This window comes from Lepisosteus platostomus, chromosome 2 (assembly GCF_059453375.1).
Source record: "Lepisosteus platostomus isolate fLepPlt1 chromosome 2, fLepPlt1.hap1, whole genome shotgun sequence".
Lineage (NCBI taxonomy): Eukaryota > Metazoa > Chordata > Actinopteri > Semionotiformes > Lepisosteidae > Lepisosteus > Lepisosteus platostomus.
In genome coordinates this window covers 56,034,677-56,060,531 of record NC_142612.1, presented here as the reverse complement: position 1 = coordinate 56,060,531, position 25,855 = coordinate 56,034,677, and the positions used below count along the sequence as shown (strand labels likewise).

The 25,855-nt window shown below is 37.4% G+C and overlaps 1 protein-coding gene across 1 annotated transcript in view; it reads right to left on the bottom strand.

Moving 5' to 3' along the window:
• The window catches only part of epha6 (eph receptor A6), a 294,006-nt gene that overhangs the window by 256,519 nt on the left and 11,632 nt on the right, over positions 1 to 25,855 (bottom strand). The window contains exon 2 of the mRNA XM_088608898.1: positions 195 to 259. Coding sequence (XP_088465024.1) covers positions 195 to 259 — 65 coding nt within the window. The remainder of the gene's footprint in view (positions 1 to 194; positions 260 to 25,855) is intronic.

Here is a 25,855-nt window from a genome sequence, read left to right as displayed (position 1 = left end):
CGAATTCACTTTGCACTCATCCTCTGCCCTTGTCTCAGAGCACACACTGCCATCAGCCCTGCATGCAAATCTCTTATTGATACATTGCTGGTATCATTCTATTAATATTAATAGTGTTCTGTCCACCTGTCACAGCTGGCAAGGGGCCAGTGGCAGGTATGACATACAGTAAATAACAGGCGTCTTAGACTTACTCCATTTAATGGGTATGTTTTCCATCCCAGCTCTCCCAGAACAGATGTGGTATCCAACAGCACCACTGGAAACAAAAGAAAAAGGTCAGTTTTATTATTATGTCTTACAAAATCAAACTGCAAAAAAAAGGTCTAGTGATTTGGGTCTCCAGACAATATTATCTAAATTCCTTTTCATCTGAAACAGGAAGGCTTGGTTAGTGCTTTAAATGTCGGGCATATGGCTTCTGAAAAACTGGAAATAAAGAAGATCCAAAACAATATGTCATTTTTAAGAAATAATGTAATCCAGGCTGATTACACTATTGGCTTCTATCTTTACTGTAAGAAAATGGTCAACTAAGTGGGATACAATTGTTTTTCAAAGAATGGTAATTTAAAATGCAGTCCTTATTGTGATTTTACAAACAAGTGAGCAGAATTCTGAAACAAATTTACAGAGAGAAAGGGGCCTGCTGAAAATATATACAGTAGAACTAGAAATAGAATATTATCAAAAACATGTTGCCTATGATCAAACCCATACAATATTAATTTGAGACATTTTAAAATAAGCTCTCTCTCATTTTACTTTCCTTAACAGAATTAGTTTAAATTTCATTTTACTTTCTTTTGTCTTATACATTTAAAATACAAAAAGTTCTTAAATTAGATTAAGGCAAGTTTAATCTGTGAGCTCATAAAAAAAGCCTAATAGTGACACTATTTCTCTATTAAAAAGCTTTTTTTTTTGCTTTTCACTATTTAAAAGGTAAAACCTTTTAATTTATGGATGGAGCCTTCCACAAAACTGTTGAAAATGGGGAATGACACAGGATACATCTTATACATTTGAATATTCAGACTTATTGTTTTTGACCACAATAGGTCAATATTAAAATAAAAAGCTACTTAGGTCATGTTTATCCAATGGGTAGCAGGGCTAACCTTTAGATAGAGGTTCCTTTAGATAGAAAACAGACAACTGTACTCAACAGTTTAGTATTTTTATACTATCTGAAGTAACTAGAAACACACAGCCTTTTACACACAGATTTTAGATTTTGACTGGTATGGAAGCAAACAAAATAAAACACTGTTGCTGGTGATTGAAGCATCCATGAACAAATTTCACTTTGAGAATAAATCTAGTGCTTACATAATCTGCATTTTTGCCTTCAATCTATATCTTATCTTCAAATGAAAACTCCCCCTTCCACTTTATAATTGCTATAGCCCCTGCATTGCCATTTCTATACATGGGATGTGCTTTAGGTCTGTCTCTTCAATGATGTTTACCATCAAGATCACAGAGTGTTCTCAGTCAACATTTTTAAAATTCACCTTAGACCTGCTTACAATGATCTCCTTGCCAATATGATGCACTGCAATAGCGATGACAATTTCAGTAAAAATTGTTTATACTGAAAACATATCATCTGTCAACTATCATCTATCATCTATCATCATCAACATATCAAACTATCATATAGCAAATCAGCAGTGTCCCTTGGTACAGTATAATCAAAGACGTACTGTAGATAACTCTTAATGCAGTATCATTAAAAGGGGTTATTTCAGAGGGGTCTACAAATTACTCCTAGGGCCTAGTGGGTACATTGAAATACATGACCAGTGATGATTCCTGCAAATATCCAATCATGAATGAAGTCTAACTATATACATCAGTGAGGCCTGCAGAAACACAGTCAACAGAAACACCCCTCTTAAAATACTGTATGTTTAAATCTGTGTTCTTCCCACAGTGCTTTTCCAGGATCAAGGGTTTAGGCTTTTAGCAGTCACTCTTAGCCTTAATGTATGGGCTGCTAGACAGGCTGCAGTTGTAGCATGTGCTATTGAAAAGTGAGGTTAATTTAAGAAAATATCAGCAAATATGTTACTATCTTTTACAATTTATTCTTGCTTCCCATACAACTGCTCTTTGAACAATTAGTGAAAATTATTTCTCTGAGCACATTGGAGGTGAGAATGGTGGGAGCTGACAAATTTATATTTAACTATGAATCATTAATGTGCAACCCACTTGGGTCTGTTCTAAAGGAAAACTGTACCCATGTGCTAAGAGAGAGTTGATCACCAAGTCACTGCTCAACGTGACAGAAATCAGGAACACAAGGGAATGGAACATATGTAGGTTTTGAATAATTGAAAAGCCAAAAATGAACAGAAATCTTTAGGGTACCAATTATATTTTACAGGTGTTGGTCACCTGTATTTATGTGAACATAAAGGTTTGGGAAGATATGCAAGACATCTGAGTTGGCTGTAAACTCAAATAATTTTGTATGATTATCAAAACAAAACAAATGGAAACAACTTTTAGGGGCATTCATGGGTTCAGCATATAACCAGATATTCAAGGCTGGACAGAATAAAAAAAATGTGGATTTTAACTGCATATCAAAGAAAATAATCGATGGATTTTCAATTTTTCTTTAGTTGTTATGTTTTAAACTTTACACATTCTGTCAAATGTGGTTCCATACAGTAGCTATTTCTGCAGTGCACTCTTAATAATAATAATAATAATAATAATAATAATAATAATAATAATAAACTTTATTTTATATAGCGCCTTTAAAGGTGGCTTCTCAAAGCGCTTTACAGGATGACAATAACAATAAATAAGGAGAATACACAAGATTAGACACAATTACAATATATAGAGGAGACCGTGGATGGTGGTACTAAGAAGAGCAGAAAGGTGAAGAATGGAACCAGTAAAGTAAAGGCTTTTCTGAAGAAGAGGGTTTTGAGTCTGGATTTGAAGGAGTTTAGAGAAGGTGACTCTCTGATATCCTTGGGCAAAGAGTTCCAGAGCTTGGGGGCATAACAGGAGAAGGCCCTGTCACCCATACAATGTAGACGGGCTTGGGGGACAGTAAGGAGGGCAGAATTTGAAGAGCAGAGGTTGCAAGGTAGGGAGTAGGGCGATTATAGTTCAGACAGGTATTGAGGTGCCAAGCCATGCAGAGCCTTATAGGTGAGCATGAAGATTTTAAAGTCTACACGGAATTTGACCGGAGGCCAGAGCAAGGACCCCAGGACAGGAGTAATGTGAACAACTGCACTAGACCTGGTCAGGATTCTGGCTGCTGAATTTTGGACATACTGCAGTTTGTTCAGAGCAGATTTAGATACCCCAGCGAGTAGAGCATTACAGTAGTCAATTCGAGAGAATGTGTTGATCAGCTTTTCAGCCACAGTTAATGATAGCATAGAGCTAAGGTGAAAAAAAGATGTTTTGACAGTATACTGCACATGTGGGTCGAATGTTAAGACAGATTCGAATATAAACCCAAGGTTTTTCAATTTTGATTGGAGCTCAAGTACAGAGCCATCTACAGAAAGGGTTACAGGACTGGTTTTACGAAGTTGATGGGGGGTACCAATAAGCATGACTTCACTCTTGTCGCAGTTAAGATGAAGGAAGTTTTGAGTCATCCAAATTTTTATGTCAGAGATGCAATTAGATAGAACAGAGACAGCCACATCAGTGTCAGGTTTGGTATGGATGTATATTTGAGTATCGGTGTAAAAATGAAAGCTGAGGCCATGTGATTTTAAAAGCTGACCAAGAGGGAACATGTAAATGCTGAAAGCAAGGGGCCCAGTATTGAGCCCTGAGGGACACCAGACTTAACAAGACCGATTTCAGACCTGTACCCATTAAGAGAGACAAAGTGACAGCGATCAGTGAGGTAAGATTTGAACCATTTTAGGGCAGTGTCAGAAACTCCAAACACAGTCTCAAGACGAGAAAGTAAGATGTTATGGTCAACAGTGTCAAAAGCAGCACTGAGATCAAGAAGGATGAGTATAGAAAGAGAACCAGAATCAGAAGCTATTAGAAGATCGTTGGTGACTTTGACCAGGGCAGTTTCTGTGCTGTGAAGTTGATGGAAGACAGATTGGAGGGGTTCAAAAAGGTTGTTTGTCATGAGGTGGTTATGTAACTGAAGTGTGACAGCACTTCTAGAATTTTAGAAAGAAAGGGTAAGTTGGAGATGGGGCGAAAATTGTTGAGATTGTCAAGAGCCATGTCAGGCTTTTTTGGCACGGGGGTAATGGCAGCAGTTTTGAGGACCGTTGGTACAACGCCAGTGCTCATGGATTCATATAAAATATTGAGGACAATGGGACAAAGAGAAGAGAAACAGGACTGGAATAAAGAAGTGGGAATGGGATCTAAAATAGATGTGGTGGGTTTCATGCGTGTAACTAGTTTGTTGAGGGATGCTGAGTCAAGAAGAGAGAAGCATGAGAGAAGGGAACCAGAGAAGTTAGATGAGGAGGGAGGAGGTATGGAAATGATATGCGTAGTGGACAGAATGTGATGCCGGATGTTGTCAATCTTAGAACTAAAGAAATCTAAGAATGTGTTGCAAAGTTGTGATGAGGCAGGTAATGTGGTAGGGCAGTTTGGCTTGAGCAGTCTGTTGATGGTGGAGAAAAGATGTCTGGGGTTGTTTTGGTGATTTTCAATGATGTGAGAGAAGTAGGTGGATTTAGCAGACTCTATAGTAACCTTATAATCAGATAAGTAATCTCTCAAAGCCTGATGATGTACATATAGGATGGAAAGACGCCACCTACGCTCAAGTTTGCAAGAGGCTGCCTTCATGGATCGCAGATGGTCATTGTACCAGGGGGCAGGGCGAGAGAAAGAGATGGTTCGAGTTTTTAAAGGAGCAAAGGTGTCAAGGGTAGATAAAAGAGCACTGTCAAGTAACTGTATTTTGTCCTCTAGAAAGTCAGAGGAAGAGAAACAGGATAAGGAGGACAGAACAGAATTTGCAAACCTTGGGTGATCAATTGATCGCCAGTTGTGGAAATTTACAGCGCATGGGGGGGAGGTGTTAGAAACAGATAATTCCAGATTGAAGAGAATGGCTAAGTGGTCAGAGAGGCCTAGATCAAGAGGAGAGCAGTGGGAGACAAAGGAGTCATTTGCAATAATTAGATCTAAGGTGTGTCCTTTGTTATGTGTAGGGGTACAAACAAACTGAGTAAGGTCAAAGCATCCCAAAAGAGAAAGGAAGTCTTTAGCCAGACTGGAAAGGTTGAATCGATGTGTATATTAAAGTCTCCTAGAATAAGGATCCTTTTAAACTTAAACTTAAACTCTTGTACAAAGAAAAACTATGTGATGAGCACTGAGCTCAAAACTAAATCATTTCAGACACGTTCAGTAAGACCACAATTCGTTTTGCATTATCATATGAAAGTATGTTTCTGTACAGAGTATATTACATAGTGTACTGCTTCAGAGAGACGTTGCTCCTTGCAAAAGAACAGGGGATAACATTTGTCTTGTGCTAGATGAAATATAGCATTATTTTTAAACTAATTTTGCTTGGCTGTATTTCATATCTTCAAACACTGGATAAAGCATACACTCTTCAGTTAGAGAGGACGCACACATTGGAAGAGAATTTTCCCTTCTGTTCAAAAACCCATTACTTCTGCTCTCGCTTCATATCTACTGATCCACTGCATTAGTAGAAGTCAATGGGGTATGCAATAATGATAAATTTCAATCAGGAATATGTGTGAAAATGGTCATTTATGGTCGCCCTGTGTGCCTCATACCCAATTAAGAATGATGAATGTGTAATTTCCTGTGTCTCAGAGGATAAACCTAATTTTTTGATCCCTTTCAATAAAACATGTCACATTTTGGGAAATCAGTCATTCCATTAGTGGTGCTACTGTATGTGTTAAAGAAACAGTTCTCATGGTGTTGGTGTCTCTTATTTAAGGTGAACCCGTTATGATAAATCAACCCACCCTTCATCTTGGGAAAGAGGAGATTTACCAGTTTAAACATATCATGTTAAAAAAGGCATAAACTCAACTCATTTTTTTTGTATTTTGCATTTTCACACCTGAATTTCTGACAGTGACTTTTGTGTGCATACTGTAGTTGGCAAGTGTTAGGTTAACAAAATGGAACACAGATACTATATCGTTAAATTTCTCTCTATGTACTGTACAAATAGTGATAAAAATGCTGTTTTTGCAGACTTCTTAACTAGATTTTGTTTAGAAATCATATTCCCAGAGTGTATTTGCCTTTGTGTTTTGCTGGTTTTAGCTATAATATTGCAGACAACAATAACATACAGTAATAAATGCACATATAGTATAATTACAACAATATAAACTGAAAAGAGGCTTAGATTTAAACATCTGTTTTTATAAAAATTAAGTATACAGATTTGCTTTAAGAAAAATAAAGTCTGGATATTTATTATGGTGTCATTTTGATTAACTGATCATGCATGACTAGCCACAATACTCTTGAGTGACTTTGTTAGTTCCACAAGTCACCTCAGTAGTGAGCAATTTGTTTGGGCACAGGTGATGAGGTTGGTTAAGATATTGTATGTCAAGTCTGGGAAACATGTCTTATTTATCAAGAGAACAGTGCCTTGGTGCCATGAGTGTGTTGGTAGCTGGACTACATTACTTCAGGTAGACTTGCCAGCAGTAGTGCCCAGGCCTTTTTAGAAATGAATCAGGTTTTGGGAGTGTGGGGCAGTACTGCAGATACTTACAGTAAATAGTTGTGTACATCAGACCAATTGATGGCAAGGTCTAAGTGTGATCAGGGTAGATCATGACAAAGCTACTATCTATCCACTATGTGTAGACTGCACAGCAGTACAATGATCGAGTTCAGGGACTTCGCCTGCTGCCCTTCCTGCCAGCTCACTGACATCATAGTGACAGAACTTCACGAAGTATTAACATTCCAGCTCTCATGCTGCATGTACTGTATAACAGTGGCTTTCTCGAGAGATGTGAATGGGACAGGTTTGCTGTGGATGGTCTGCTTGCTAGATTTGAGGCCCACTGAACATCTGTGGAATGAAGTGGGAGGACATGTGGCATCTATAGCTCAGAGACCTGCGAGCATTTACCTGTACAAACCTGTCCTATCTCTACTAGAGGCCTGTAACAGAATCCTACAAGACAGCATCTGCAACCTGGTGCAAAGCATGAGACACAGATGTACAGTACAGCTTATATTGTTTCCAACTTGCTACTAGCTACTAGCCTTTTACAAGAGACCCCCCCCTGTTGATCAATGCTGTTGTTGACAGATGATAATTACCAATGTAGTGTACTGTATGTCCAAACAAATGAATGTCACAACAAAATATTATATTAACATTGTAAAGATCAGAATTATAATAAGATAGTTTTCAGGACAGCAGGCACCTGCCATGAAGGAACTGTATTGCCTGTATGAGCTCACAGACCTAGAAAAATTTGTTTCTGTAAAACTCATAAAATATGTTCTGGCATTAAAGTTAGCGATTCCCAAACGTCAAGAAAAAAGTGTGCAGGCAGTTTCCTTTGCTAACACAGCAGAAAGCTTCCAATGACTGCACCAATAAATGTGCTTTGCTGTATAAGAAAACCTGAGATTTTTGTTAAAAATATCACAATATTGAGTGAAAAATACTGTACATTCTGCATTAGAAAGTTGGAGATGGGTGCAACCACCAGGCACCTACAGTATTACGCTTTTGTTACTGGCTGTGCACAGGACTGGTGGACGAATGTTTCCTGCTGCAGAGATTAGAGGTACACAGCCTTCTTTTATGTCTGTAGTCACAAGCCTGTGAGTTTCTAAGATTAAATATTTAACAGTACAAGTCCTGAACCAGCAACCTACACTTGCTACAGATTACCCGCAATCGGATCATTATTTACACAGGTTAGAAGCAGATTAAAGGCTAAAATCTTCATACAATAAAATTGAAATATGAACACCTCTGCTAGCTATTTATTCTTATAACATGTTGTCAAACTAATTTTATTTTCCTTCAGTGATCTTCTTACATTTAAAGCCCTCATCTGGCCTTTGCTTTTGAGCAATCACCTTGCTTTTTGGGTAATTCTGCTTGTCGTTGGTTAAAATTAAAATTTGATAGAGGAAGATGGATCTGGACGTGTGCATCTTTGTCTTCTTAACGGCATGCATTTGCTCACAGAAAGATCCAGGCTGGAGGGATGCCAAACACATGCATCATGTTGTGGCATTTATAAAAATAAATGTTTTTTTACACAATGAAATTGAGCAGTTGCTGATGTGCACGGATTTGCTTGAAGGCCTGCCCACAAGGAGTTTCTCACATTGACATACCCAACAGGGTTGGCTGGATTCAAACACTACAGTCTATTAATTTAAATCATGTCATCTTGTTTTATGATTCACCTAAGAAATTGCTTTACCTGTAGTACTGTATATCCCTATTGTTTGAGAAACTCTCTAAACAAAAAGAAAAGCATGTTGAGATCATGATCACAAGAAACCTACTGCCGATTCACAAGGCAAGATCCTTGCAAGTGAAAAACCCTGAAAGATCCAGTAATTAAGGCAAAACAGGCCTTATACAGCAATCTGGCATGGACAACTACATCTTTAAACCCATTACACTGAGAAATTATAAAAATGTCAGCTCTCTAATTGCTTAATTAGCTCATAATATGTAACAATTAAATTACATATTTTAACGAATTGGCTATCCAAAGCTTGCAGCAGAATAGACTGGAACGCTAGAGACATAACTGTCTCATCTTCTAGTGGTAAATGTATGACTAAAAACAGTAAAGCATTAGTTTTACACATTTTACTGTACACATTATCAAAGCAGTTGGAGGTGGAGACACTGCAGTGCTTGATAACTCAAATGGCTATTCCAACATTAATTTACTAACTGAATTGAACACACTTTTGAAAAATAAATTTTGATTGCTATAAAAAAGTGTATCCAAATGGAATTGTGTATTGTTTTTTTAATAAAATGAGTGTAAAACATTATTCTTAGACAAGTTTTAAAACTAAAGATACCCCTTGAAAGCACTGATGTAAGAGCTTTAGGACATAAGAATATAAAAAGGTTACAAAATGAGAGAAGGTCATCTGGCCCATTTGGTAATTAGTGATTGGTAATAGCTGATTGATCCAAGATCTCATTCTGCTGTTTCTTGAAAGAGAACAGGGTATTGGCTTTAACAACATGGCTGGGTATCTTGTTCCAGACCTCCACCACCCTTTGTTTTAAGAAGTGCCTTCAATCAGTTTCCGCTTCTGATAGTGAAAAGGTTTTAAGCTTCTACTGTAGTTTAGATCTGCACCAAGTTATCCAACTCTGAGAAACTGTCATTAAAAACTCACATACTGGCAAAGCAATTTAGCACATATGCTGGCAGAAATCTAAACACAAAAATAAAAAGGGCTGCATCTTAAACAGGTGCTTGAAGGCAAAACCCAGCAGTGGTCAATCAACATTTTTTTCATCCCTTTACTGGGAACTAAGCAATTGCTGAGAATTTCAGGAAAAGCATTCAGATTTTTTCTCTTAACTGTCCACAAGCTGTAAACATTGCCTTGGCAGAGAAAGTGAGCTGTCATTTAATGAAGGCCATTTTTTTTGCTTTGTCTTGCATCCCATCAACACTTTAAATGCTTCTCCAGGCTTCACCAATGTGTGAGCTGAAATCTGTGCCCCAGGACGTTTTCATAAGATCAGTAACGAATTTGGAACTGAAAAGTGAAATGGCTTCAGACTGCCTGTGGGGTACAGGGACATGTAACAGTCTCAGAACACCCTGCCTTCTTCCAGGCAGAAAGAGTGTAATTTTTAATTGAATCTCTACAGCATTGGGCGATTAGAAAGCTATGAACTAATGAGCACAAGAAGCTCACACTCCACTTAAACCAAAATTAGGAATGCACATAATTTGGCTGTGAGAAACAAATCAAATTAAAACTTTTCTGCTCCATTTAGGTGTGGAACAGGATTAGAACAAACTTTTGAATTTAATCCCTGTTTTTTTGAAGAAATTGCAGTCTGCCTTGGTGCTAGGTTATGATATGTTGTCGTAATACAGTAAATAATATTTGCCTGGTGCAATATAGCAATTTATAGGACATTAGTCACTTGCAAAACCTATAAAGTGACAAGCTAACACAACAACAGTACTGTAAATAAACAAAAAAAAACTGTGAGGAAAATATTCCATTCCATTAAATTTAAAACATAGCAAGTACAGTGCTTGTCCAAATTTCATTACCTATATTACTAGCTCAATTAACTCTTTATCTCAAAGAAAAAACAGTGTAATTTAGTTTTGTACCTTTATTTAACTCTATTCATGCTGCTATTCTTTAATACCTTTAAAGATTTCAGCTGTGAAAATGAATTATCAAACACAACTATGGGGCAATTATGCACACTGCGAAACAGTGCCATGCCTGTGTTTTGCTCTTGGCGTATTAGTAGGATTCACTCTAAGATGACACACACATATGAGAAAAATAGGCATGAGGTCTTTTTGTTTTTATTTGGATCAATAAGCTACTAGCAAGCAGATGGGCAAAACGGCCCAGTGGTCTCCTCATTAGTAAACCCTCATGTTCTTGTGCTTACTGGATATAGCTGGGGCTTCTGTATCATTAATATTATTAATCACTGCATTAGGGACAGGAAAGCCATGCATCATGAAGTTAAATCTGGCACCGTGTCTCCACTGACAAACCTAAACCTTTCAAATTGAGTCATCAAGGAACAGTCTTCTCCATCGACCCACACGACCATTAACCTAAGATGGCTAAAATCCTTGATACCAAAGAAAACCCAAATGCATCTCAAGCCTGTCAATCAGTTATGATGCTTTAGGTGACGGATAGTGAAAATGATAGAGAGATTAAATCCGGGCTGTGGTTTAAATCTGCAGAGCTCCTTTTGGGATCCAAACTACCTGAGTTCACAAATCTTGGCACAAATACAAGCTATAATCCCGTATCCTATTATGTGCAGCGGTATCTGACATTTCTTGGGTGAATCTACTCTGCTGAACGTGCCTGAAATGAACAACTATATAAGTGAAAACACTTCGCTGTCAGTTCACCTATTTACGTGCAGTATATTATGTCTAACTCAAAGGGTTCCCTTACAATGCAATGACTGGCTACTGACACTTTCAGGGAGTACAAAGTGTATTCTTGGTAGTATATTCACAGAACTCCATCAAACACCGATTATGTATTCAATTTTTCTTACCATGACCATAATCAATGTGATTTGTCATTTACTATTTCATATTGGTGGAAATTAGGTTTTTCAAAGACTAATCAGTCATTTTTTTATCCAATACGCTGGTGATACAGCTGTATGATGAAAGGCAGAACCACAGAGGATGAAATTAGCTGTAACCATGCTGATCAAATCCAGCATCTGGGTTCTTATATCTTGCGCTAATGATAATTGTGCACTAGAGTTAGTATTCCTCAGAACAGTCCATTAAATTAAGAAAAGTGAATGGCTTTTATTGACTTTAGAAGATTACTAGTTAAAATTGATTCACAATATTTTATTATTATATGTGCAACTTTTTGGGTCTGTTAATGTTAATATTGACCTGTATTTTTTATATCATTTGCATTAACAGAGCACTCTTATCATGCCCATGATGAACTGAAATCAATTAGACTAAATTGAAATGAACTGAATGTAAAAAAAAGACCATTTAAAAGTTCTAGGTAGGTAGACCTAGAACTTTAGGGTTTTTAATAAGATGGAGACAGAAAGTGATCGCAAACCATTCCCGGATTTCTTGTACCACACAAAATGGAAAATGGTAGATTACGTTTATTGATCCATTTACACATCAAGTTCTGCAGCATAGCTGGTCTCTATCTTTCAACAATACTGCAGGCTAGGCGGCAAATGAACAAAACAGACAAGATAAAACATCCATTTAGAAAAGGATGAAATTATAGGACATTTTAAATGATATGGCATACACATTTTCATCAGAACCCAAAATGATTTTGGAAAGCAGAAATAATCAATCAGCTCACACATCAGAAAAAATGGGGTTGTGTTTAGGTTTTCTGTTTGCTTGTGTCATTAAAATGTACTGGTATATTTCACACAAAAAGAAATCAATTACTTTAGTGTTTTATTTTCTGCCTAGAATAACCCCTAGGGCACTTAAACTCTGTTTTGCCTCTTCATTCTCCATAACTCTGAGAACACACAGAAAATGGGATTTCTTGGCACTGGAATGTTTCTTGTTAAAAAGTGATGCTGCTAAGAAGTCATATATCACATACAGTACTACTCTTTAGAGCCTGTACCGACAGGGCTGCTGTGCGGGGGTCTAATACTCTGTTCATCTAGAGCTGCACAGTCCATCCAGTACAACAGAGCTGTCTATTACAATTCAGAAATAAACCTTAATTAAGAAACTTCATGTGGTTTGAAAGAATACAACTCATAATCATGGAGGAAATTAATTTCAGTGACTTTTCAGAAATCATTTCATTTTCTGTACCTACAGTAGGAATTCTGTTGCTAAAATGTGTGCCTTCAAATTATTTTCAGAATATACAATATATATCAAATGAAAGGAGCGGGATTGGCCTTTGGGCTGAAATTTTGAAAATCAGACAAAAAAAACAACGACAAACATGTCTTATTTCACGTTCACTATAAACAGAAATGATGGTTCATTGTTGGTAGTCAGCCTGCATGTTTTCTGCTGTGAACATTAATATCTTGAGGCAGATTAGACAGTCTGTGGCAGCAGACAAAGGCTAAACTCCAATGAGTTAATAGACTAGTACAGTACATGAGCACTGGTTCTATAAGACCAAATGTTATATTTTACTGAAAAAGCACTGGAATACTGACGCCATTCTGAATTTGTCTGCAAGCTGTCAGCTTTATCCCAAGGCTGTCACACTGAATTAACACCAATGTTAATAACGTTTTCTACATTAAGCTCATGAATAGGAAGCAACAAGCAATTACTGTCACAAACTCAAACCTAAAATAATTCAGTAGCTCCAGGCAAATCCTATGGTAGGCAGCTTAGTGAGAGGTTATTAAGTAGAAATCTGGCGTTGACTCGCCTGGTTGAATTAACAAAAACCTGGACAAAGGGCCAAGACAAATGGACCCCACTCTGCTGGAAGCAATTGGAACTGGCCACCTCCCTCCACCACTATGAAGTGGAATGAGCCAGGGAGGTACTGTAAAGGCCATGATGGATAGAAAGGAAGGGCATGAAGTGAGGAACTCAAACTATAAGATCACTTTATTGACCATATAAAATTTATTGTTTTAGGAATTTGTCTTTTCATATACCCCAACTTGCTCTTCATGAGACACCCAGACAGGGAGAGAAGCTTGGGGTCAGAGCACGGGGTCAGCCATTTACAGTATATGGCAGTTGGAGCAGTTGGGGTTAAGGGTCTTGCTCAGGTACCCAACGGAGTAGGATTCCTCTGCCAGCCACGGGATATGAACCGGCAACCTTCCAGCCACAGCTGTAGATCCTTAGCCTCAGATCCACTGCACCGCCCCAAAATTACAGCGATTTTTTAAAATAATTTTCTGTTTAGAGCAGCATTGTAGTGCAGTAATTAGAACTGCTGCTTCTGAAGCCCTGGATTCAGTTCTGGACCTGGGGTGCTATTGAGTGTGGCGTTTGTATGTTCTCCCGGTGTTCACATGGGTTTCCGCCAAGTGCTCTGTTTAATTCCCAAACTCCAAAGACATACTGGTGGGTTAATTGGCTCCTGGGAAAACTGACCCTGGAGTGAGTTTGTGTCTGTCTGTCCTGAGATGAGCTGGCATCCCGTCCAGAGTGCTTGCTTGGATAGGCTACAGTTCTGAAGTGATTAGAAAATGGATAGATAGCTTGTCTGTTAATTCCTGACAAAAATCCACCTAACCCAACAAACCACACAAACTGGTGGCTATTTTAAGCATGGCCTCAGAAATGAAGAAATATGTGACAACATACAGTGGGTGAATAAAAGATGCACAGCCACTGCTCTGCATGTGCAGTAACGTGCTTTAAAAACAATTGCTGACCGAGTTTTCACTCTGCTTATTTTGCCCTTTCACAGTCTTTACATAGAAGGTCAATGTATTTCAACAGCAACTAATATATTATCTCATATGTCTGCATTTAGCAAGCAAAGCAGGGGTTGTATATCTGCCCTGGAACAGCAGGGGAGTACTGTAGTGTGGTTCAGAAAGCAGCACAGACGTAATAACCACAGGTGCTCTGGAAACATTTTCATGGTTTATTAAGCACAAAATTTTAAAACCATAAGTGATAAACAGACGCTTAACTTCAGCAATAAATTGACGCAGTGAGAGTAATGCCATTGGCAGTGTGTAAATGTTCACTGGATGCCAGTAATGAGGCTCTTTGCTGAAAAGAGCTATCCTGGATCTGTTGACTGCTGTAAGTATGTGAGCCCAAGTAACGTGATGGACTGAAATGATGTCCGATGGGAGCAGTAAGAATATCAATTTTTGCTTTGATTAGTTTTTTTTTCAGAACACGCCCAAAGACAGGAGACTACAGAAGTTCAAGTAGATCGCTGCATCAGCATGCACAGGCTGCAAAGAAACAAGTAAAGGTTAATTCCATGCTGAAAAAAAAGAGACACAACATTGTTTGGCTGTGGAGCCTTCTTCAGGTGTGAAGTAGGCTCCACGGCTGAAACATTGTGTCTCTTTTCTTTTTAGCATGGAATAAACCTTTACTTGTTCCTTTCAGGAGACTTCTACAATGAGAATTTAAGTGATTTTCACACTATCCAAATACGGTATACATTTATATAGCACCTTTCATTCTGAAGGATCGCATAGTAATTACTGTATTATTGTAAACAGTATGTAGGTGGGGATCGACTTCATCCACCACTGAAGCCCAACCCCACTTGCATGATGTGCAGCAGCCATCCTGCACTACTCTGTTGCACAGCAGTTCAGGTAGATGAGTGAAAAACAGCTCCACCAAATGAATTAAGGGGGAACTTTAGGAAGGAAAGATGGTTCAAGCCCAAAGCGGTATTTAACCAGGACCCTGGAGTTAACACTCCTACTCTTATGACGTGGTCTGGGATCATTAATGACCAATGAGTCAGGGCTTCGTTTTAACATTTCTTCAGAAAGACAGCAGCTCCTACAGCATGGGTGTCCCCTGTAATCCACACTAGGGGGGTGGTGACATGTTATAGAGGTTGTTTCAAATTAGTTCAGGAACTGCACCAGACTGTCCAAGCCCAGAGCAGAGGAGATCAAGGTTGGCTCCCCTACTCTTATGAGAGCCCATGGGACCTCTAACGATCAAGTAGTCAAGATCTTGGTTTAGCTGTTCTTCTGAAGAATGGCACCTCCTCCAGTACACTGGCCCCGGCCACCAGGGGAGAGGGAAGAGCGCGGTCTTCTATCCAATAATCACTACGTGTGCTTATGAGGCTGTTCAATGAAACAACAGACACATAAATCATATGGCAAGTGAGAATTTCAAGAAAGATTAGAAGACGGAGCACAAGGATTTACCTTTCCAAGGAAGAGAAATATATAGTTTAAGATTAGCTGCATTTTCTCTGATGTTGCTCATGATTAAGGCATTTCCTCTCTTTGAATCCTCTAAAGGACAAGAACTTTATAGGACAGGAAATAGAACTCATCTGAAACAGTGTGCATTTCTCATAAAAGGGTAATATTCTGTGAGCATGATGAATGAAGAGCTTGTTATTATGTATTCACAGAGAGTTACAGATTTGGAAGTCAGCTGTAAATTAGCCTGAAGGGCTGCAAGCAGAAAGCCTTGTTATTTTACCAATAAAATAAAAGTGGCAGGTTAGTCTTTTTAGGGACAACAAAAAGAGCAAACTTTGGTTTGTTCTTTGTTATTGTTAAGTGATATGTTATTCTATGCATTTCATAAATCTTTTAGACACAAAGGGATTTTTTGTGCATGTTACAGTATTTTTCTGGTTGTCAAATTCCATTTCTAGGCTCCTAGGCAGGTGAAGCCTATAGAGATTATAAGGATTCGTTTTCTTCCCACATTTTGAAAATGTTTATATTCAAAGACTTCATAACAGAAAGGTACAGTATACTGGCAAAGATAAGCCACTGATCTTACCAACAAATTCAGGTAGTGCATCAAACAAGATGGTGGCTTGACCAGAACATGAACCTGACCTTGTACAACAAACCAAGAAGCTTCTCTGTTCCTTTTTACGCCAACAACAGGTCGTAAACAGGTTTGAGAAATGGTCAAATTATTCTTGATCAGAAACTGTATACATTTCAAACTTTACAAACATACAGCACATCTACTTCAAGCAGGATTAATATGTGTGAAAATGGGGGAAATGTATAAAATAATATGAATGACCATCCAACATTATTCTTTTTTGCAGTCGATACACATCATATACTGTAACACTAACTCCCATTGTTTGAAAACTCCAAGCATTTTAAGTGTCATTGTAATGAGCATACTATTGACAAATGACACACTGTTATTTAAGTGTATTTTAAGATGGGCAAGTGACTGACATTTTTTAACTATACTCAGACTGCTTCTGTCTTGGGAACTTCATCACTTACTGAATCACTACCTTGCAGATTTCACTTAACGACCAAAATAGTTTTGGATGTGCACAAGCTACTGTGACAATTTCCCTGCCCACTGTGGATCGTCAACTCCAACTTGGCCAAATGCAGATTCTTTTGCAAACTACTCTTATTTAAGAACTGTTTCTCCAAAAAAAAAACACCAAACCAGAGAAAACCCCCTTGGCCACAGGAAGAACATGTAAAATCCACACAGAAATCCCCAAGCTGGAAATGTTCAGGCCAGGCCAAGTTTAGAAGATGAGGTAGTGCTCATCAAAGCATTTATTTCTCCACAATTAAAACTTTATAAAACATTGGTGAAGGTTTTTGTTGGTATCATCTTCCCAGAAAATGTTTGCCTGGCACATCTTTGTGTTTCTAAGCAAACTCTGGAGGAGATCTGGAGGGAATGTCATGACTGGACCTGGATCACTCTTCCTTATTGCTGATGAGACTAATGACGGCAGCAGCAGAATGAATTCTAAAGTTTACAGGAACATTTTGCCTGCTAATGTAAAAGAAAAGGGTTCCACACTTCTTAGACAGAGCAAGAGAATGATACAAAATATACTGTACTGTAAAGCCAATGCCTCCCAGTTTATCAAGGGCAAGATATGGATAAATCGTAGACTGCCTGAGTCAATCTCCACTCTTTTATCATCAATCTCTTTTTATCTACTTATTTGAAAATGCATTTGTTAAAAAAGACTTGGGAAAGCATCACAAAAGATAACAGAAAGAGTATGGTGAGCCTATGGGTCACAGACTCCATGAAATGATTGGCTTTGGGAAGTCAGCTTCCATTGAACGTGTCCCAATACTTACAGTATATCCAACTGAAAACACAAAGTATGTTTTTGTGCTAATATTTTCAATTGTATGCATGAACTACACTGTACCCAAAAGTAAAGTATAATATACTTATCATTCGTGTTTATCTCATGTTTCATGTACAAATTGCTGAAAAAAATAAGCGTTTTGACTTTGCTGTACCTTTAGAGTGCACTGTTTATCTCTCACAGACTGAAAATTGTGCCATCTTCAGTAACTCCATGTATAACTAAAATTTGTAAATATTCCAATACGTGAAAACATCTTTAAAGGCTAGACTGAGATCAAAATAATCTGTTTGACACAATGTCTTGGATTGAAACTAGAGCTATTGTTTCTAATGCTGAATAGATTATATAAGCATCATATTCAGCATATGAAACCCCTATCTTGCCTGTTCAGTATCTGTCCTGGTAAAAAACATTCCAATCAACTCCTGTAATTTTTATGCTTGTCAAGTGGATCACTTAAAAAAATAATCATTATAAAAAATAAACTCTTAAAAGTGGTTTGTGGTTATAAACCATACTGCATAAAAATTGGACTTTTTAAAATGTTAATGAAAACAAACCTCAGCAAGGAGCTTAAACACACTTCCAATTTCATAATTTACTATATATTGTAATGGCTCAGCTCTTTAAGAAATTGTGAACTACAGCAAGTTCAATTAAGGGGGACATCTGTCAGATGACACTACCTGAAAATGTGAGAATTATCACATTGTGGTTCTTTAGAGATTAGGTATTATTTGAAACACTGTGATTTATAAAAATAACATATCTAAAAACTCTATATACAGTACTGTACAGAAGGAAATTAAAAGAACAACATGCATTTTTATATTGGTACAGTATTCATCTAATTTAGTTCATTTTCAATTAGAAAAACATTTAGGTCTTCTCTAGAAATATAGCATAAATAGAAATATAGAATAAATGTTATTGGTTTATATGCACTTTTATTGCATTTTAATGCCTTTCAGACAAATAGAAGCAGAAATCCATAACTTCAAACAAATCTGTAATAAAATTCTACAGTACCACTGAATATATTGTTTCCTTTATGTAATTACTGATATTGATACAGGGGTGACACAGTGGTGCACTAGTTAGCACTGCTGCCTCGCAGCACTGTGATCCTGGGTTCAATTCCTGGCTCTGTGTGGAGTTTATTTGTGCTCCCTTAGTTTGCATGGGTTCCCTCTGGGTGCTCTGGTTTCCTTCCGCAGTCCAAAGACATGCTACTAGGTAAATTGGGTTCTGGGAAAATTGGCCTTACAGTACGTGCGAGTGTGCGTGTGTTTGTAACTGTGTCTGCCCTCTGACAGAATGCATCCTGTCCAGGGTGTGACCATGGGTGTATTGGAAGCAGTGGTTAGAAAATGGATGGATGATTAGATATTGGTAAATCTAGTTTTGGTTTCAAATGTTCAAATTGCAAATTCTTCAACTGAAACTTTTTGGCCGTATACTGTTATGATAGCTAGTGAACTGAATGGGAAAAAAAGACTACAGATTTGTTGTTCACTGTGACAAAGCAAATTATTCTTAATCACTGGAAAGATTCTGTTCCACATACAGTACGTACAGAGAAAGCAAGAAGAAATATTAAATATAATTAAAATATGAAGGATGGTGCAGAGCTAATATTTTTAAGTTTCTTTAGTTTGTTTTGTTAATATTTGACATAAAATTGTTCACAATAGTCTGCCATATCACAGCTGTATCTTTAGAATGCTTTTTTGTTTTTCTTCTGGAATGAGTCTTCACTTGACAGGACTCCCTTAATTATTATTGATGTATCTTCTTCAGCATACAGTAGTTTGGTTTTGTGAGCCTTTATTAAAAAACATTTTCTCACCACTTCAACAATGAATTGACTAAGCTAAATGCTGTTTGAGCCACAAATAATTTCAGATTTAAGTGGATTCAGATTTCTGCAGAGTATTCAAATTCACAAGCTCTCTGTTGCCCATTTGAATTTCACCAATTAATTAGGCATGACTCTCAAAATACAGTGCTGATAAAAAAGAAAATTTGAATATGTCTTTACACACAAATGCACTTATGAACTGCATTTTGCACAGCTTTCAAAATCCAAATGGGAAAAACAATTAATGTGATAGGATAATTCAGATTCACACAACATATCAAAGAAGAGGCAGAAAAAATACATGAAACTAAATTGAAATTATATATTTCCAAGGATGAATTATTTGTATTCTCTTTGCAATGCGTACGGACATGTCACGGAGCACTGTAAAGTACTGAACTGCTGAACAATATAAATTCCATAAATTACCAAAAACAATTGGAATGTTTTATGTACAGTTTCTGTAATAGAAGTGTTTTATGTACAGTTTATAGAATGTGTACTGTAGGAAGTGGCACCTTCCACCATCAATAATGGCATTAACTGATTTGAAAAGAATTTGATATACTATAAGGTGAAATCTCTTCTCAGTTTATTGACTACTCATTCTTTCTAGCAAGTGGTTCAGATGGTTAAGCTTCCTAATGAATGAACTAATTTAAGACACAGGGTGTCTGGATAATGGCACCCACCGAGTGAATACATAGTACGTATTTTCACAGCTTTGTAGAAATCCTTAGAGCTGTACAATTAAATGTCCACAACCTATGTCATACATTACCTAATACAATACAAAAGAAAGCCATCTGAGTGATAAACAAGCATTTTCCTTGCCTTATTGTGCTTACTGTATGTTAATTAATATTAATATGAAGAACAATAACCAGTACAAATTGCTTTTTTATAAATACAGAAAGCTGTTCACAACCTTTATAATAGTTTAAGGATTTTAATCTTATGTCTTTTTCTAGCACTAAGTAAGCTGTGATAAAATTCAATTTGTAATACAAAGGGAAGTTTAAGTCTCTTAATTGTTTTGGCAATTTCACTTTTTTACTGTGCTTAAATAGGCAATTTCACCATCGTTGTACCACACAAGACACACAATCCCTTAAGAACTCAGCTTGTACTGGGTACACTGCTGTGATATTCTATACACTGGTCATTTCACAAACATATGGCAAAAGGTAAGAATTATGGTAAAAAATGAGCCTGACTGTTTTAGGAGGATGTGAGATTACAGATAGGCAGCTGTTGTCCTACCTGCCTGATGAAGCTGTCAATTGGGGAAAATTACCAGGAACCCCAGCTCTAACAGATACAGTAAAGAGGACTGTCGAGCTGCTGTGCACCTTGGAAAGTTCTAATTAAATGTGTTATGTTCTATTTTTAAAATGCTGTGCATTATTATACCTGCCTGCAGCACTGCTTGAGCTTTACATCTCTGTCACAGCTTGAAGGATGTGCCTTCTGAAAGTTTGTTCAGAAATTTAATTTCATATGCAATGTACTAATTACACCCAGACAAATACAGCTGAAAATCAATTTGCCGGTAAAGGCAAGTATTTTAACCCATCAATTCATAGTGTGCATATCACTGAAATTCACCTGCTTCTTCACTTCTTTTTATCCAATTACCGGGCCTCATTCAAGCCGAGATTAATTTAGGTAGGATTGCTGCAAATCTATATAAGTAGTCTGTGCTAGGACCACACACTGACCCGCTCTGGCCTCAAACTTTGTCATCTCCAATCTCCTTATAAAGCCTCAAGCCTTCTAATCTAGGGGCTGAAATTGCATATGTCCCGCCTAAGTCCTGGCACCGACTTAACCTTGAATTATAATAACAAATTGGGGTCCTCCTCTATCCATCAAACATCACAGAAAATGTATCAATTATGTGCTCTGTAAAATGAAAAATGTAGAGAGTTTACCACAAAGCAACCCCATTCACAAAGAAATCAATCAGTGGCAGTGCACAAAAGAGCTCTTGCCCCTCTAAAAACACAGCAACTCCTATGACTTCCCTTCACCTGAAGTGTGAACAGATGTTAGTGTGGGACAGATCATGATTCCAAATGAGGTGAGTATGAAATTAGAAAAAATAAGTCAGATAACTAAATATGTAAATATGCAGGTCTCCTACAATGGCATAAGCAGCCACTCAGAACATGCGTTAACACTCATTGCTGTGTTAGAGGCTCTGCAGCATAGTGAGGTCTACTTTGGCTGTGTGATTTACTGGCCAAAGACAATTGATAAATGGCACTTGTGGTGTGCTAGACGTTAGTGGAATTATGTAACTAAAGCAACATTTTGGTAGCTGAAAATAAAAATAACAGAAGTCTAATGTCTCTGAACATCATAAACAATATTAATTTATGAATATAAATACAGTATACATACTGTATATAGCTGGTAGTGGTAGCTAAAAATAAAAACAAAAAGAAATACACAACAGTATTCCACAATCTTCATAAACATTTTTTGCATCAAAGTCTTTAACTCAATCACTTACTTTGGTTATTTTGGAAAGGTTTTGACGTGCTCATTCTTACTACATAAGGTTTATATACTTTATAATGCGCTAGAAAGTTTTTTCTGAATACTTACTGTAATTACTGTAGTAAAATTATAGTACTTTTTAAAATCTAATTAATATGGAATATTAACATGGAATCATGTAACTGAAGAACATTTTGGTAGCTAAAAATAAAAATAGTTTCTGAACATTATTAACAATATTAATATACTGCATGGATATAAATATACAGTAATATATTTATATAGCTGGTAGTTGTAGCGTATTCTACTTTCTTTGTAAACATCTGCATCGAATTCTTTAACTCATTCACCTGTGGTTATTTTGGAAGCATTTTCATTTTATGCACAATATAAATACTAAGTTAACAGATGTAACTGAAAAAAAGAAACTAGTCATATTAAAATAAGTACTGTATATGTTTATGAATCAAGCAACAGTTTAATTAATAGCCCTTTACGCGACTACTGTACTTGTGACTGTTGGAGCTTCACTTTCCTGATGCAATTGTTTTGCACATGAATATTCAATAGTACCCTTGTACAGAGATACTCTTGTGCAGGCTATTGTACTTCATGAAAAAAAAATCTTTATAATCATAAAAGAAACACAGGGGTTTGAACTGTTTTAAATTGGGTGAGAAGTTTACTGATAAATTCTGAATAAATATCGGAGAAACAGGAGGGCTTCACACATTAGAAATCCCTCCCTGAGTGGAAAGTAGATTTCTCTGTATTCTCATGAATGTGGTTTTCACATTGTAGCCCCTCAGTAAATTTTTGGAATCTGTCTAATTCATACCAAATTTGAGACCTCTACAGCTACGGCTACTGAGAAGCTCCACCAATAGAGACCTCTGCTCTATATCCAGTTCTCCTTAAGAAATATCTGCTTACGATCTGTACTGTTATTGGCTGCCTGTGACAGGGCATGCCCAGGATGAAAAGATCAGCTCAACAACATTCCAAGCAGGCCTCAAAACTAAATCAAACACTGGGCATGGAAAGCAAAAAGAATCCAATTCCTCAAAACTAAACTGTAAAGAAAAAAAATACTTAACTATACAACCTTGAGACTATGGCCATGAATCAAATATTCAGCACAAAGCAGAGCAGACACCAGATGGCAGCATGCTGGAAATTAAAGGACTGGAGCTAAAGAAACGTGATGCTTCTTCAAGCTGTCTAGATCTATTGTGCTTCCCCATAAATGAGGATGTTGGTAACATGCCTGTCTTTGACATGTGTTGTACCAACACAGGGGTTCATAATCCCTATCATTGCCTAGAGTCATAGAGTCACAGACAGGGACACAGTAATGAGCAGTCGTAGGGGATCTAGGTTCCTCCTGCCTTGGGTGAACACGAGCATCCAAAAACACTATTAAATCAATTGTCTAGGTCAGATTTCACACACAACTTGCAAATGTCCTTTTGAAGAAATTCAACATATGAACATAAAATATATATGCAGGTTTCCTAACATACAACTATACAATACCATTGGAAGTTAATGAATAAGTGTCTGTCGCCTACAAATTGTAAACCACAGACAAAAAAAACTGGCTGTCTTTATACGATCCATGTAATTACTGGGCAGGATTATTGCTTCCGTAGCTGTGATTATTGCCAGCAATCAGAAAAGCCACAAGAGCTTGCACATCACAAGAATAAACTGAATGATTACAATAAAAATGTAGTGGTAAAATTTGTGGCATACTGACATAGGGTAAGAAAAAAAATTCATACTGCATCTTCTATAGTTCACACTCTGTGGAAAAGCTACAGGCAGTGCGAGTCTCAAGAGTGCCAGTGGGAATTTAAGTATGTGATAAAAATAGACAGGGCTGCTTGACTGCTGAGGCTTATAAATATGTCCAGGAACCCAAATGCAAAGCTAACAGCATCATGATCGATCTGTTAACCTCAGCAGGTGTTATTTGGCTATACCAAGAATCAGTCTTGGTAACACCTAGTCCAAAGCCTGCCGAGATATGACAGCATCCTCTTTTGTCCAACAGAGCAGAGAAAGAGCTTTTCATCCACAAAAAAAAACAAATCTGCATGCAAATAGACCATTTAACACAAGTAAAGGTATCCCCATTAGCTTCATAAGGATATTTTCAGGCTCCATAGAGTAATCTGGGTGGCTTCAGAATTGACTCATCAACATGTTAAAAACTACCACTTGTTTTAGGTAAATGGCAGCACAGCACTTGTGTCTCTGCAGCTGTTTCCTGTGTAGAAGGCTACAGCTGTTAATGGCAATACTCCAGATTATTAGTTATTTTTTAAATGGTCAGTAATTCAAAAACCGGAGACAACTTAAACATACCCTGACACAGCCTACCATTTCAATAATGGAATCTACATTTCATATGCACACTATACAGTTGTGCAGATCTATGCTGATGTAATTTTTCATAATCAGTATTAATTTACTGTACAGTACGTAAAGGCCACACATCATTTTTACAATCTGATTCCACTGAGAGAGCAATAATAACCATTCATAAGTCACACAAGGCTTTGGAGGAGCAGGGAAAACAAAGTGATGAGTGGAGAACAATATGCAAAGAAAACATAATGATGAGAGTGATCCTACACAGAGAGGCCACTTTTACATAATGTAAAGACTAAATTGTGATTTGTGGCAGAAGAGAACAACCACTGTCCCTCCTATAGGATTAGTCAGATCTGAGTTTGGGGAAGAAGATAAAGAGGGAGCTTGAGGCCGATCAACTGCAACCAGGTTAGACAGATTGACCGGAAGTTGGCAGGTATCACAGTCAGTATCTGAGGTGCACTTGTGGTGAGCATGATCTGAAAGATAAGCACAACTCCAGAACAGAGCAGTACAATATCTAAATACAATATCCTGGATTCTTCCTAGATTGCAATGGATTGAATTGCTCTGGTTTCTGAAACCCAAGGTAATTTATTAATAGGATTTAAAGAAAAACTGCATTGCCTTTAGAATCCTAAACCTGAAGCTTTTTCTGCTATTTTTTTTCACTCCCCATATTGCACATCATGGATGAAATGACCCTTGTCAACACTCACTACTCATCTGCTTCATTGCCTTTACTTATCACTGCTGTTACTGAATCACAACAATAACTTGCTGGTAGAAAATGTAAATTACAACAATCTCACAAAATTACTTTCAGGTTGTTATAAACATTTATCCAATCACTGTCACCAGGCTGTCCTGGAACCCCGCAATGTCACAGCAGTGATCAGAGCTACTGCTGCTGATCATTTCCTGAGCTAATTTTTGTTAAAAAAAAGTATCTGGTGTACAGTGTGGAATGTGAATGGAAAGAGGTTGGGAATATACACAGAGAGGGAATATACACAGAGAGGGAATATACACACACATGAAGAAGGCTCCACGGCCGAAACGTTGTGTTTTTTCTCTCTTCTTTTTTTCAGCATGGAATAAACCTATTACTTGTTCCCTAGTAATATCTTATCTGACCAAGACTGGACACATACTGTACTGCACTGTATGTTATGATGTGATAGAGCATTAACAGATTTTCATGTTTCAGAGGTTAGTAAGTGGGAGGTCATGAAGGTGTGGTGAAAGTGCAAACATTTACAGCACAGGCCCTGCTTCTAAAGACAAATCAACAAGAGTGGGAATCTGCTCCGTTTCAGAGTGACCCTCCCATGAGCAATCAAAGCAGCACGGAGGACCGCTGTCATGCATCATCTGTATCCTCCGGCTCTGCCACTGCTCATACAAGAACCCATCTATCCATCCATCTATCAAAATGGAAGTTTGAGAGTAGGCTTTATTATTTTCTTGACATAAGGAGTTGCAAAATCACGTACCATGCCAAATACAGTATAAACTAGACAGAGCAGAACTAGACAGTCACCATCTGCAGCACTTTCTTACAGTGCAGTGCAAATCATCTCCTGTTGTTTTCAAGTTCACTATTGTCAG